Below are 15328 nucleotides of genomic sequence, written 5' to 3'. Positions count from 1 at the left end.
ATGGATGTCTATCATTGGATGTCTATCATTGGATGTCTATCATTGGATGTCTATCATTGGATGTCTATCATTGGATGTCTATCAATGGATGTCTATCATTGGATGATGTCTATCAATGGATGTCTATCATTGGATGTCTATCATTGGATGTCTATCAATGGATGTCTATCATTGGATGTCTATCATTGGATGATGTCTATCATTGGATGTCTATCAATGGATGTCTATCAATGGATGTCTATCATTGGATGTCTATCATTGTCTATCATTGGATGTCTATCATTGTCTATCATTGGATGTCTATCATTTCATTGGATGTCTATCATTGGATGTCTATCATTGGATGTCTATCAATGGATGTCTATCGATGGATGTCTATCATTGGATGTCTATCATTGGATGTCTATCAATGGATGTCTATCATTGGATGTCTATCATTGGATGTCTATCATTGGATGTCTATCATTGGATGTCTATCATTGGATGATGTCTATCATTGGATGATGTCTATCATTGGATGTCTATCATTGGATGATGTCTATCAATGGATGTCTATCATTGGATGTCTATCATTGGATGTCTATCATTGGATGATGTCTATCATTGGATGTCTATCAATTCATTGGATGTCTATCATTGGATGTCTATCATTTCATTGGATGTCTATCATTGGATGTCTATCAATGGATGTCTATCATTGGATGTCTATCATTGGATGTCTATCATTGGATGATGTCTATCATTGGATGTCTATCATTGGATGTCTATCATTGGATGTCTATCAATGGATGTCTATCATTGGATGATGTCTATCATTGGATGTCTATCATTGGATGTCTATCATTGGATGATGTCTATCAATGGATGTCTATCATTGGATGTCTATCACTGGATGTCTATCATTGGATGATGTCTATCAATGGATGTCTATCATTGGATGATGTCTATCAATGGATGTCTATCATTGGATGTCTATCATTGGATGTCTATCATTGGATGTCTATCATTGGATGTCTATCATTGGATGTCTATCAATGGATGTCTATCATTGGATGTCTATCAATGGATGTCTATCATTGGCACAGTGAAGCCTAAACAATAATGTATTGTTTGTGTTTATTTTGTGTTTATTTATAGAAAATGTCTGTAAGACATGACTGTCCTGATCCTTGTACAATGTTGACCGTTTAATAATGAGTGATGATCATAACACGTTACAGTGTAGAACTTAATGATACTACTGGGAAAAAGAACCAAATCTTTTGAGAGATTGTCAAGATATACCAGACAGGATGTCACAGGGAAGACAAACAGGAGTGCATTTGTAACACAATATATTTTATAATAATATTGCAGAAGCATTTGATTATATAAAATAGGTCAGGAAATCCCCGGCTGACATGGTGATAATCTATTCAGAAATACCTCACTGATATTGTCCAAAGTAGTTGTTAACCTACATATGTAGGTACCATATATGACTTGATGACACTACACTGAACAGCTATGGAAAGGCCACTGTTTTTGTTATTGACTGGTTCTGCTTACACTAGGAGCACCAGTGGGCATTTATATACAAGTTATAACAGTATAAAGGTTAGTGACATGAATTAAATTCATTTGTTCAATGTGTCTCTGTTGACATAAGTCATTATGTACAAGTTTATCTTGCTACTTCGTGTTAGTTTATTGTAATGACATAACTCTAAACAATACGTTATTTTGAACTGTGGTTTCCTCCTATGCATAAATCCATGCAATAACTTGCTTCATAAGTGATGCTCAATGAAATTTGTAGATAAAATTTACCAGACGTTTATTTTCCATAAAAATATTTTGGTCTTTGTTACTATTGAAGTGATAATTGATGACAGACTCTACAACAATATACAAGGCAGCTATAAGGTACTGTGTGCTTCCTGACATGTCAGATCTAACAGATTTATTGTATGAAAATTAATCTTTAATCCAATAAATTCAATACTGTATCCAATGTTACTCCGATCATTCACCTCTTCAGACATTTATTGTGTACAGAACATGCACTAATCAACACCCCCATATGTAACAGGTGGTATGTAAGACAAATAAAAGAATTGTGTGTGGTAGATTACTTGTGATATTGAGATTACCGGTACTTGTCAGGGTGTTGAGGACCAGTACAGTACTGGTAGTAGTGACATGTTATATTGCCAAAGATCTTATTATAAATATATTGTAATTGTAGTGATGTTATAAAAATATTTCATCGTAATCAGAGAGACGGTTCATTTTTTTCTTCCAGCTCTGCATATCCATCTTACTTGTCATTATAAACTTCATAATGTAAAGGACGAGAAGTATTATAAGCCTGTAACCAAAGGAGTGCTACATATGTGTGGTGTGGTACAATAGTGTGAGAAGATTTTACTGTTTCCCACAAGTATGGATTATCTACTGCATTTATCTCACTGTGACCGTCACTTCTTAAAATTAATGCAAAATATCTTCTGAAATGCTGTCAAAAAATATAAAGTTTTAAACTTTCAATGTTTGGGGTAAATCTGCATCATATCACAGAAAGTGAACATTCCAATGACCACCACATCTTTGTGTAAAACTTTGAGCATTGCCTTGAGTAAATGTTAAAAGTTGTACAAATTCATACTTAAAAGCATTGTCACCTTTGGGAAAATTAGCGTAATGACAGCACTATATATGTATAAACAATACATAGAAGCAGCATTTTAGGAGATCATATTTTAATAAATACTTTCAGTGCAATAAGTGTTAAACTAAGACTATTAGAGTATGTTTATAGTTAACGGCCTAGCCACTTACTGGCAGGGATGAAGCCCCTATATGGAAAGTATAGCAAATCTTTTTTTCTGTTTAGATGAAGGAATACCCTTGAAATTTGGTTCATTTTTGGGTGGAGAAAATCAACTTTGTAAATAGAGAGGATCAGTCATCTCCGAAAGCAAAGGGATGGAGCCCAGGAAGGGAAATAGTCAGATAAACATTGAAAACTTGTTATTTGGTCTGAAGTACCAAAAATTTGTATCTAGTTTTGTATGGAGCCCGATGAGCTATATACAGGCCTAGCAAGCCTCTTGTTAAGCATTTTTTATCATAACTATTTTATTATTTGAATATGATGTATTAGTTAACCTTCCTGATAACCTAGAATTTTTTTTCATGAAAAATCTGTTTCAGCAGTACAAGAAAGGAAGTGTCCGATTGCAGTTGTTTTTTTGATGCGACGCTTATGAATTATAAATCATAGTTAACTTTAATAAAATAAAATTGTTCACTTTGCTTGTTACTCTTTTTTGTTTTGAACATTGTTTTTATTGGATTGTAAATTTTGTATTGACAAATACATTTGACATGGTAGGTAGAAGATTCTGATCAGATTTATAGCATGATACAGCATAGACAGTATGTTCTACTTGGTCCAAAAGTTCTTGATGTATTTCAGCGATAACTGCTATAATTTTTGTGGTATCACATACTTAAATCTGGGTGCTGCATTCCTTAATGGCAGTACTTTCTTTATCTTGACACTTTATAATCTTATGTAACTACTTCAAGGTTTGGTTTATTGATGCTTAACATTCTGTTAGGATCAGTTAAAAACGTGCCAGGCTTTGATGGTGGAGGAAAGCTGGAGTTCCCTGAGAAAAACAACCGAGATATGGCCATGACCAGCGGGTGGAGGCCTAGTGATAAAGAGTCAGGTGTCTTAACCACTGTATAACACTTTCAGCAGTATCACAATACTATCCATCATTCTTTTGTGATGTAACTGTTGTAGAAACCCATAGGTTTGACAATCTCCTGTTCTCAAAAAAACCACAAAACTAACATCATACATATAACTAGTGTTGCTTGCCTCATCAAATATCAGCCATATTTATCCTGCAGCAAGCCTCATGTGTTAACACATCACCTCTACTTCAAAGTCAAGGGATGGGCTTATTCCAGGACAGTTGAAGGTGTCTATGTTGCTAAGCACCAATCTAGGTGGGCTTATTGACAGACAAATAAGGTAATATCAATTCTACATTAAATTGAGATTAATTTTGTGCTTTTGTCTGAAATGTATCTTCTTCGCATTCCTCCATTCCTTTCTTTGGCATTCATATTGTGAGTAAAACTTAACATACTGGATTCAATACAGAATAGTTAAAATGTAGTTAATATTCAAAAATTATTGCCAAGCTAGTATGTAGACACGGGTATTGTTAATTCTGAATAAATTTACAAAGTGTGTAATACAAACAGCTGGACATAATGATGTAAACCCAAAATAAATAAATCACAAACTCATTAAAACAAAAAAAAACAAAAACAAAAAAAAGGTGACCATCAAAATGATGTGAGGAGCTTGTCATAAGATTTTAGCTGTGTATCTGGAAATATTTTCAAAAGTGATAATGTTTCTCTAACTACATAACCTCTAGTTTTTTTTCAGTTATATATATATATATAATTCCTTCCTACATTGGTAAAACAGATAATTCTTTGTTAAGTGACCTCAGATTACACAAACTGCTAAAAACCCAGTGATCGCCTTTATTAACTTTTTAGTATGGAAAGTTACTTTAACAGACATGACATTAAGTAGGTGCCACTGTATCAACCGTATACACAAAATTGTCTGATAATTTTCATCAGTGCTCTTCGGGGGTTTAGATAATATTGCTACCAATATTCATTAATTATGTATGCATATTTTTAATGATTACATAAATGTATGGTATTAAAAAAATGGAAAAAAAAATACCCACAAATTTTGCAATTTTTGTTTTGTGTAAAATCAATTTTGGATGGATCGTGATGAAGGATTGAAAGAAAAGGATGACGGATGACATGAAAATGAAAATGGATTAGCATATCATAAATTTTGAAAAAAACAAGTCCAGAGAACTGAGAAACTGAGAAAATCCTCTGAAATAAAGAATCCAATCTGTAATTTACTGAATGATGGCAATATGATAAAAACATGAAAAGATCTGAGATCATAAAAGTATTTCGACATGTGTAACATCATACATGGGCCATGTAATGTTCTGGTTTATACACAACCAGTCAATATAAGTACCAAAGGTATAATGGATTTGGCTGGATAGCAGTCAGGACTTCCAGCCCTGAGAAAAGTTTAGACAAATTCCACTGTATAAAGAATGATATTAGAGTGATGACTTTATATGAGTGTGGACAGATAATCAGCCATATTTTAAACCACCTGAAGTGAAATCAGGTGTCTCTATAGATATAACTCATCAAACATTTTCAAATCACATACAAGAACATTCTTGAAATCTACATAATTAATTAACAGATACACAAATGAACATATCCCCATACATCATCAACAATCTGTTCAAGTGTAATCAAATTTTTACCACCATTAAAATCAATCAGTTCAAAAGTTTGATATCATGATGATAAATCAATATGAATTATTTTATCAAATTTACATAAGTCATAAATCAACTACATTTCAGCCATATCTGCGCCAAAGTCCCTGTGGTAAAAAGGTCTGTAGTGATACAGAATTAAGGGGAGACAACTTGGTATAGAATTCCAAATCTGTCAGAAGCTCAATGTCTTTTATCCGTGCTACATTATCTTCCAAGTAATCCTCAGTTGTCTGAAACAGACAAAACATGATGATCAGAAACAAAAGGACATGTCGACGGTTTGACTTTTATACCTGAAAGTCTTGCTGATAGTGACATAAAGTTGACAATGTGTGTCGAGTAAGAGGAACCTGTTCTCTGTAGATCAAACCTATATTACTTATATTACTGGGACTCAAACTTATATTACTGGGACTCAAACTTATATTACTGGGACTCAAACTTATATTACTGGGACTCAAACTTACATTACTGGGACTCAAACTTACATTACTGGGACTCAAACTTATATTACTGGGACTCAAACTTACATTACTGGGACTCAAACTTACATTACTGGGACTCAAACTTACATTACTGGGACTCAAACTTACATTACTGGGACTCAAACTTACATTACTGGGACTCAAACTTATATTACTGAGATTTAAACTTATAATAATAGGACTCAAACTTACATTACTGGGACTCAAACTTATATTACTGGGACTCAAACTTACATTACTGGGACTCAAACTTACATTACTGGGACTCAAACTCATATCACTAGGACTCAAACATATTAATTAGGCTCTAACTTGCATTACTAGGACTCAAACTTATATTACTGAGATTTAAACTTATATTACTGAGATTTAAACTTATATTACAGGGCCTCAAACTTACATTACTGAGCCTCAAGCTTATATTACTAAGGCTCAAACATTTGTTACTGAAATGCAAAACTTATATAACTGTGAATCAAAGCAGGTAATGAAATGACATGTTTACTCTTAACTTTCATCATACTAACGACTGTATGTTATGGTGGGTTATTTTTCAACACCTTTTGAAGTAATTTTCAAATGCTATGATACTGACCTGGCAGTTTGTGATACTCTCTGTATGAGGGAGGATGAATGACAGCGTTTTCAGTTGATCAGATGGACAGGCAGTCAGGTTTTGGATACTACAGCGACTGATGATGTAGAAGAAGTGGGTTGGAATGCTGACAGTGGTGTTTCTCCTGTAAAAACCATCACACAGTAAATATGTGAAATTAGGTCAATAGAAAGGGTTATTTTATAGTGGGAATGAAAAACTTAGGCTACAATCAGGATAACTAACTCAGTAGATAGAAACAATTTTCATGTAAACTTGCCATCTCATTTTATCATATAACTGGCCTGTTGTGTCATGTCATATGGGCAGGTCATAAATATTATATGACATGTGTAATAACACTATTCTGACGTCATAGATAAGTCATGTCTTGCTGACATCACACAACTGTTTCAGTCATGAAAAACATATCATCCACACAAAATTAAGCTTATCTTATCAGGAAATTAATTAAAGCGTTTTCCCTATTTTTCAGAAATACAGGTTATATGATAAATAGAATCTTACACTCATGCTGACGTGATATGGAAGGTATTCAACTTGTTAAATAATCTGACATTGCATTCGCCTAAAGACTCCTGACAAATGAAATATTATACTCATTTGATATGACTGACACTCGTGTAAAATCCTCTGTACAAATTACCTGTATACCGTGTCGTTGTGAACTTACTTTATCAATGAAGTTGATGGTGTTATAACCATCTGTACTCTTTATGCTAGTACCCATGCTTACTATGTTAATGACCTTGAATGACTGACCTTTAAACTACAAGTTTGTAACCTCAGATAAAATATCTAACGGTTAAATTAAGAAGCAGTTTGTGTACTGTATTTATCCGACAATAAACTCATGCCTGGTAATAAGCCCACTAATATCTAATGCAGTTCAGTACAAATGCTATTGAAAAACTAGATCATTGGCCTGCAATAACAATACAGTATCCCCTACTTTGAGTTAAAGTATATGTCTTGGCCCTATTGGCCTTATATGGGATGTGTGGTCAGGTGGTGCAGTGGTAACACACCAGCCTTTCACCTGGGATTGGATTCCTGGAAGAGACATGAAAATATAGGGGTCACCTGTCCAACCACATGGGTTTTCTGTGGGTACCTCTTCCTACAGTAGAAATCTTTACTCTGCTACCTAGTATGGATCTTTACAACTTTTAGACAGGAGAACGGTTGAACTGTTAATAGATGTAATCTGCATATATAATGAAAACAATATTGACAAACCTAAGGACAGTGGCCGGGTCATCCTTGTGTCCATCAGTGTTGTAATCAAAGATAGGACCAGTCATCACATTGACTTCTCCGTAGTCTTTTATGTATGTATCTGTAAGGTTCTGGACACTTCTCCAAATACCTGATGGAGGCAACACAACAGTATTACATGTCAATCCTAAGGTAATAAACACAATGGAGATATAGCACAATGAACTTAATAGTGTAAAACCAGTTCATTAATTATCACTACTCAGTAAACTGTTGGCAACAGTTGGTATATTTACAGTCCTAGTAATATTTGCTGAATCAAGTGTTATGCTTACAGAATTACAGTCAAACTTCCTTTACTCAAACTTCAATGATTCTTATTTCTCTTTGTATCAATATGCTAATGTTTTATCCCGTTATAACACTACCAACTGACCCATTTATGTATCAAAGTTTCATAAATCAAATTTTCATTTATTTTTTTTCCCCTGGGACCTTTGGCTATGGTAACACAGTCTTTGGTACCTCTGATCCCAACAAAAAAAAACACGAGTAATGTCTTCCTTCATGAATTTTGTATTTGTAAATTAAAATGTCTCTTTGTATTAAAACTTTGTTTTAGCATTTGGTGAGTTTGTTGAGGTAACAGGTGTCATCAACAATGGTAATTAACCTTTATACAACTGACCACAAATGCTTAAAAGCCTTCATGTATCAAAGATTTTTTGCTATATTTACCTTGTCTGAAGTTCTCCAGCATAGGTACAAAATTTAGTGAAATTAAGCTCTCCCAGGAATAAGCCATTGCTGGTAAAATAAGAAAACTAGGTCAAATACACACAGTGAATAAACTAGGTAAACACATGGAGGGTTAGTCATAGAGATACAAGGTTAATATACCAGGAACTAGGTCAAATACACACAGTGAAGAAACTAGGTAAACACATGGAGGGCTAGTCATAGAGATACAAGGTTAATGTACCAGGAACTAGGTCAAATACACACAGTGAAGAAACTAGGTAAACACATGTAGGGTCAGTCATAGAGATACAAGGTTAATGTAACAGGAAACGAAACTAGGTCAAATACACACAGTGAAGAAACTAGGTAAACACATGGAGGGTCAGTCATAGAGATACAAGGTTAATGTACCAGGAAACTAGGTCAAATACACACAGTGAAGAAACTAGGTAAACACATGGAGGGTTAGTCATAGAGATACAAGGTTAATGTACCAGGAACTAGGTCAAATACACACAGTGAAGAAACTAGGTAAACACATGTAGGGTCAGTCATAGAGATACAAGGTTAATGTAACAGGAAACGAAACTAGGTCAAATACACACAGTGAAGAAACTAGGTAAACACATGGAGGGTCAGTCATAGAGATACAAGGTTAATGTACCAGGAACTAGGTCAAATACACACAGTGAAGAAACTAGGTAAACACATGTAGGGTCAGTCATAGAGATACAAGGTTAATGTAACAGGAAACGAAACTAGGTCAAATACACACAGTGAAGAAACTAGGTAAACACATGGAGGGTCAGTCATAGAGATACAAGGTTAATGTAACAGGAAACGAAACTAGGTCAAATACACACAGTGAAGAAACTAGGTAAACACATGGAGGGTCAGTCATAGAGATACAAGGTTAATGTAACAGGAAACTAGGTCAAATACACACAGTGAAGAAACTAGGTAAACACATGGAGGGTCAGTCATAGAGATACAAGGTTAATGTACCAGGAACTAGGTCAAAAACACAAATTGAAGAAACAAGGAAAACACAATAAGGGGACGTCCTAGAGATACAAGGTTAATGTACCAGGAAACTAGGTCAAATACACACAGTGAAGAAACTAGGTAAACACATGGAGGGTCAGTCATAGAGATACAAGGTTAATGTACCAGGAAACTAGGTCAAATACACACAGTGAAGAAACTAGGTAAACACATGGAGGGTCAGTCATAGAGATACAAGGTTAATGTACCAGGAAACTAGGTCAAATACACACAGTGAAGAAACTAGGTAAACACATGGAGGGTCAGTCATAGAGATACAAGGTTAATGTAACAGGAAACGAAACTAGGTCAAATACACACAGTGAAGAAACTAGGTAAACACATGGAGGGTCAGTCATAGAGATACAAGGTTAATGTAACAGGAAACGAAACTAGGTCAAATACACACAGTGAAGAAACTAGGTAAACACATGGAGGGTCAGTCATAGAGATACAAGGTTAATGTACCAGGAAACTAGGTCAAATACACACAGTGAAGAAACTAGGTAAACACATGGAGGGTCAGTCATAGAGATACAAGGTTAATGTAACAGGAAACGAAACTAGGTCAAATACACACAGTGAAGAAACAAGGTAAACACATGGAGGGTCAGTCATAGAGATACAAGGTTAATGTAACAGGAAACGAAACTAGGTCAAATACACACAGTGAAGAAACTAGGTAAAAACATGGAGGGTCAGTCATAGAGATACAAGGTTAATGTAACAGGAAACGAAACTAGGTCAAATACACACAGTGAAGAAACTAGGTAAACACATGGAGGGTCAGTCATAGAGATACAAGAGGAAACTAGGTCAAACAAACAGAGAATAGAGATTCTAAGTCAACCATGTAGAAACCAGGTCAACACATGTATACCAGGGAAGTAGGTAAGTATACAACAACCGGTCAATCAAGGGAAAATGAGGTTAAACTATTGCAAGTCATGATCAATACAGAGTAACTAAAACAACAAATCATACATGACATTCCAGCGTAAGTAACACTTTACTTTAGATATATTTATATTATAACCTAGACAAGCATTTATTCCACAGTCAATATGTAATTAAGAAATTGGTGAACTAGCAAATTAACTTCAGGTTTGAAAGAAATATAAAGTTTTAATTATTTTAGAATTTCCAAACAAGCTGTCAGTTCCTATCAATCACTCTTGCCAAAATGGAAAAACACAAGGGGTCTTACTGTGGGAGGAAACTAGAGTAACTAGAGAAAATCCATGAGGTCAGACAGGTGACCCAATATGTTTTCACATCCATTTTGAAAATCAAACTCTGGATTTTTAAGTGAAATTACATTACTACAGCACCACCGGACAACATAAATTTGAAACAAACTAAAGAATGAAGATAATTTTCATTTATGACTGACCTCAATGCTTGCTCATCTCTGATGACGACACTACTATATCATGTTATTACCTGTTTTGTACAGCGGAGTCCATGTATACTGCCTGGAGTCTTGTGTGAAGGATGTAGCCTCACATTGTGGCAGATCCCAACCCCTCAGGATACAGGTCGGGTAGTTAGTACTAGGGGAAGGGACAGAGGTCTGTGTGTAGGAGACCCACAGTGGAGCCAATAGTGCTGTGCTGTATGCCGTCACATGACTTGGGTAACTCTTTATATAGACACTGGTCTGAGTGTGTGAAATAAGGAGAGAAGGACAGCCAAACACGATATGGTAGTCTTCTGTATTAACCTTGGTCTGAAAAACATTTGAATTGTTGAACAGTTAAAAACCTTAATTCATTATTCTAAATTGTGTACTTGTATTAAAATCAGGTGTTTGAAATATCATACACCGGCTCATTGACAGCATTCATAACGTAAAGACAATACCAATATGAAAGATTATCTAGAACATTTATTTTAATCTATATCTATAACACAATTGGGGATTATTGTTACACCAAACAGCATCATTACTGACTTGTCCAAAATTTGGTCCCCTATCAAAAAATTCTACTTCCAGAGATGACTGTTTTCTATATGTAATGTACCAGTACTTCCAGACACTTCTATATATCATTTCTGCCAATGTTCCTTCCTACCTGGGTTGCGTTGGTATTGATGTTACATTTGTCCAGACACTGACTCCTGTACTTCAGGGAATCCTGTATGAATTTCTCTGTTACATTCCCCATACGCCAGGTGGTGTAATTCTGTATTGGTGTTGCCCTACTGATTGGCACTGGATTTTTCAACACATGGTTGAGTGAGCCCTTTGTTCCATTGTTAGGGGCTGGTCTTACACCCAGAACATCTATTGTAACAAGATAGATTACACTGCTTATGATAATTACACCCAGTACATCTATAGTATCAATACAAATTACACTGCTTATAATAATTACACTCAGTACATCTATAGTATCAATACAAATTACACTGCCTATAATAATTACACCCAGTACATCTATAGTATCAATACAGATTACACTGCCTATAATAATTACACCCAGTACATCTATAGTATCAATACAGATTACACTGCTTATAATAATTACACTCAGGACATCTATAGTATCAATACAGATTACACTGCCTATAATAATTACACCCAGTACATCTATAGTATCAATACAGATTACACAGCTTATAATAATTACACCCAGTACATCTATAGTATCAATACAAATTACACTGCTTATAATAATTACACCCAGTACATCTATAGTATCAATACAAATTACACTGTTTATAATAATTACACCCAGTACATCTATAGTATCAATACAAATTACACTGCTTATAATAATTACACCCAGTACATCTATAGTATCAATACAAATTACACTGCTTATAATAATTACACCCAGTACATCTATAGTATCAATACAGATTACACAGCTTATAATAATTACACCCAGTACATCTATAGTATCAATACAAATTACACTGCTTATAATAATTACACCCAGTACATCTATAGTATCAATACAGATTACACAGCTTATAATAATTACACCCAGTACATCTATAGTATCAATACAAATTACACTGCCTATAATAATTACACTCAGGACATCTATAGTATCAATACAGATTACACTGCCTATAATAATTACACCCAGTACATCTATAGTATCAATACAGATTACACTGCTTATAATAATTACACTCAGGACATCTATAGTATCAATACAAATTACACTGCTTATAATAATTACACTCAGGACATCTAAAGTATCAATACAAATTTTACAGCTTATAATAATTACACCCAGTACATCTATAGTATCAATACAGATTACACTGTTTATAATAATTACACCCAGTACATCTATAGTATCAATACAGATTACACTGTTTATAATACTTATGTCATAGAATTCATCCAGTCATTCTAAAACTACTGGTAGGTGCAACCCTTCAAGAGCTTGAACTGTGGTTTTCAAAAATCATTGCTGCAATTTCTGTACACATGATTAATATTGCCATAACTGAACACAAAATTCATGTTGTCATATCGCAAAACAAATTAGATGTTGTCGTACCCCTACAAAAATATGATACTTTCACGCGTTACAATGAATACTGGTATGTGACACTGAAAGCCTACCTGCCATCAGATTGTACAGTTCGATGTTTTCAAATGGATTTACTGTCAAATTCTGATGAAATGCTGGACCATGGGCCAGAAACAAAGCCTACAACACATGAAAATAATCCGGTCATAATTTATTTCATTTCACTAAGAAACAATAATGAGCTGTTGACATATTTGGGAAACCCCTATTTCTGAATTCATTTTTTTTCATCTTTGATATACTTAAAAAGGAAGAAGACAGGTAAATACTGTAAATCTACATATTTTTACTGTTAAATTGTCTTATTGTTAAAAGTATTGCCCTAAAACATGATTATGTTAATTCCAGTTTCTTGATTCTCCTTATACAGTAAGTCTTGTGGATGCATGAATTCATTATTGCTCTAATTTTCCAAAACAGATTTTGTGCTAAATTACTGTAAGTATGTTTACATTTTACTGTATGTGTTTAAATAGCAAGATATACCATAGGGATATTGATAACAGTCAGTTGATATATAATCAAGACAAGCACAGAAAGGACTTTGGTTTTTGTTATCTGTGGACAAGTCTTTACAATCTTTATTTTGTTATATTCATATGTTTTACTAAAAGGAATGAAGAATTTTACCATCTGGACACTGATCATTAACCTACATTAACAGAAGTTGAGATCAAATCCTACAATAGTGCTTCATAATCTGATCACCTAAGGTTTATGGTACAGATTATATCAAAAGGATCCTTACTGAATTCAGCTTTTAACAAGACAACCTTGGTCAAACATCAACAGGTCGATTTACTTCAATCAAGCAATAATATAGCTTAAAATGACAATTACTATACTACGTATAAATCATACACTTTAAGTAATTCTCAAGAAATAGCATTGAGAAATAAGTGAGAATAGAAGTTGGAAATTTGCTGCTGTCCTAGACAGCTGATCAAGTTTGTAAAACAAAAAAGAAAGCAGTATCAGGTAGTCTTTATACATTAGCAGTGTTATGTTAAGTAATATAGTCCTAAGTATTTCTTAGCAAACCTAAGAATAGGTGGGTGATAAAGAGTGGGATTACCTGCATACTTTTGTATGTGTTATCATATCCATGATTTCCACCAGTACACTTGGCTTCGGTAGATGACTTTGGTACACTTCAACAAAAACTTATTTTTAAAAATCTCTTCATGCATTTTCCCCCCAATATTATGGTAGGATTTCATACCACTTTACTCTGTTTTGCATTATCATCTTGCTCTATACTCTGTTAAATGATAACAGGATTGCCTGAAATTTACATATATTGGTATTATTATTGGATTTTCTTCCTGTAAAAATACTGCAAGTACTATCACATCTGTATTAAAACATGGAACATGACTGACTGCAGTATATTTGAATCAAGAATTTGCCACACCAGCATTGTATAGTTAATCTGCTTTATAAATGATATTGTAGACAATGTAACTGACAGTGTTTTCAAATCAGGAGTAATGAAAACAAAGTGAGCAAGTGTTCACATAGACATACCTCCACCCCTGATCTTTTTCTTCTGATGTAAACCTAATGAATGTTTAATCTAAAAAGGGGTCCAAGAGAGAACTTGTACACAAATTTTGTTTTATTACAAAACTGGACATTTGGATATTCACCAGTAAGAAATAAAATTTAATCTGATGTAAAACTTAGTGTGATGCTATGATGTGAATATGAACTACAACTGTCAGATGTTCTTATGATATCCTGTACACAAAATTTTTATTTCAAAAGTGGTCAAGGGTGACCTTTGGTCATTATCCTTGACCAATAACCAATAAAATCTAATCAGGGATATGACTGTCACTTGAATCTGTCTATTTTATTGTTCATCAAAAATCTTGTACACAATGCTATCAACCATTACAGGAGGGATGTACACACACAGAAAGTAGTTACTATATACCTCCTTATGTAAGAGAAATAGTGGAGGTAATTGTGTTATTGAATGTCAAGGTTATATGATTACAGGAGGGATGTACACACACAGAAAGTAGTTACTACATACCCCCTTATGTAAGAGAAATAGTGGAGGTAATTGTGTTATTGAATGTCAAGGTTATATGATTACAGGAGGGATGTACACACACAGAAAGTAGTTACTATATAACTCTTATGTAAGAGAAATAATTGTATTATTGAATGTAATGTTAAGGTAAAATAAAAGAGTCATACCAACCACAACTACCACAGCTACAACTATCAGCTCCAATTTACAAAGGACAGGTG

The 15328-nt window shown here is 34.1% G+C and overlaps 1 protein-coding gene across 1 annotated transcript in view; it reads right to left on the bottom strand.

The window, feature by feature from the left end:
• Positions 1-5488: 5488 nt before the first annotated feature.
• Positions 5489-15328, bottom strand: part of LOC132557191 (uncharacterized) — a 54635-nt gene continuing 44795 nt past the window's right edge. The window contains exons 43-50 of the mRNA XM_060221688.1: positions 14142-14217; positions 13099-13186; positions 11588-11799; positions 10956-11241; positions 8466-8534; positions 7749-7878; positions 6489-6633; positions 5489-5638 (exon numbers count right to left, since the gene is read on the bottom strand). Of these exons, the coding sequence (XP_060077671.1) occupies positions 5489-5638; positions 6489-6633; positions 7749-7878; positions 8466-8534; positions 10956-11241; positions 11588-11799; positions 13099-13186; positions 14142-14217 (1156 nt within the window). The remainder of the gene's footprint in view (positions 5639-6488; positions 6634-7748; positions 7879-8465; positions 8535-10955; positions 11242-11587; positions 11800-13098; positions 13187-14141; positions 14218-15328) is intronic.

This window comes from Ylistrum balloti, unplaced genomic scaffold (assembly GCF_031769215.1).
Source record: "Ylistrum balloti isolate Yb309-2 unplaced genomic scaffold, AGI_CSIRO_Ybal_v1 Utg370640, whole genome shotgun sequence".
Taxonomy (NCBI): domain Eukaryota; kingdom Metazoa; phylum Mollusca; class Bivalvia; order Pectinida; family Pectinidae; genus Ylistrum; species Ylistrum balloti.
This window is presented reverse-complemented; position numbering and strand designations above follow the sequence as displayed.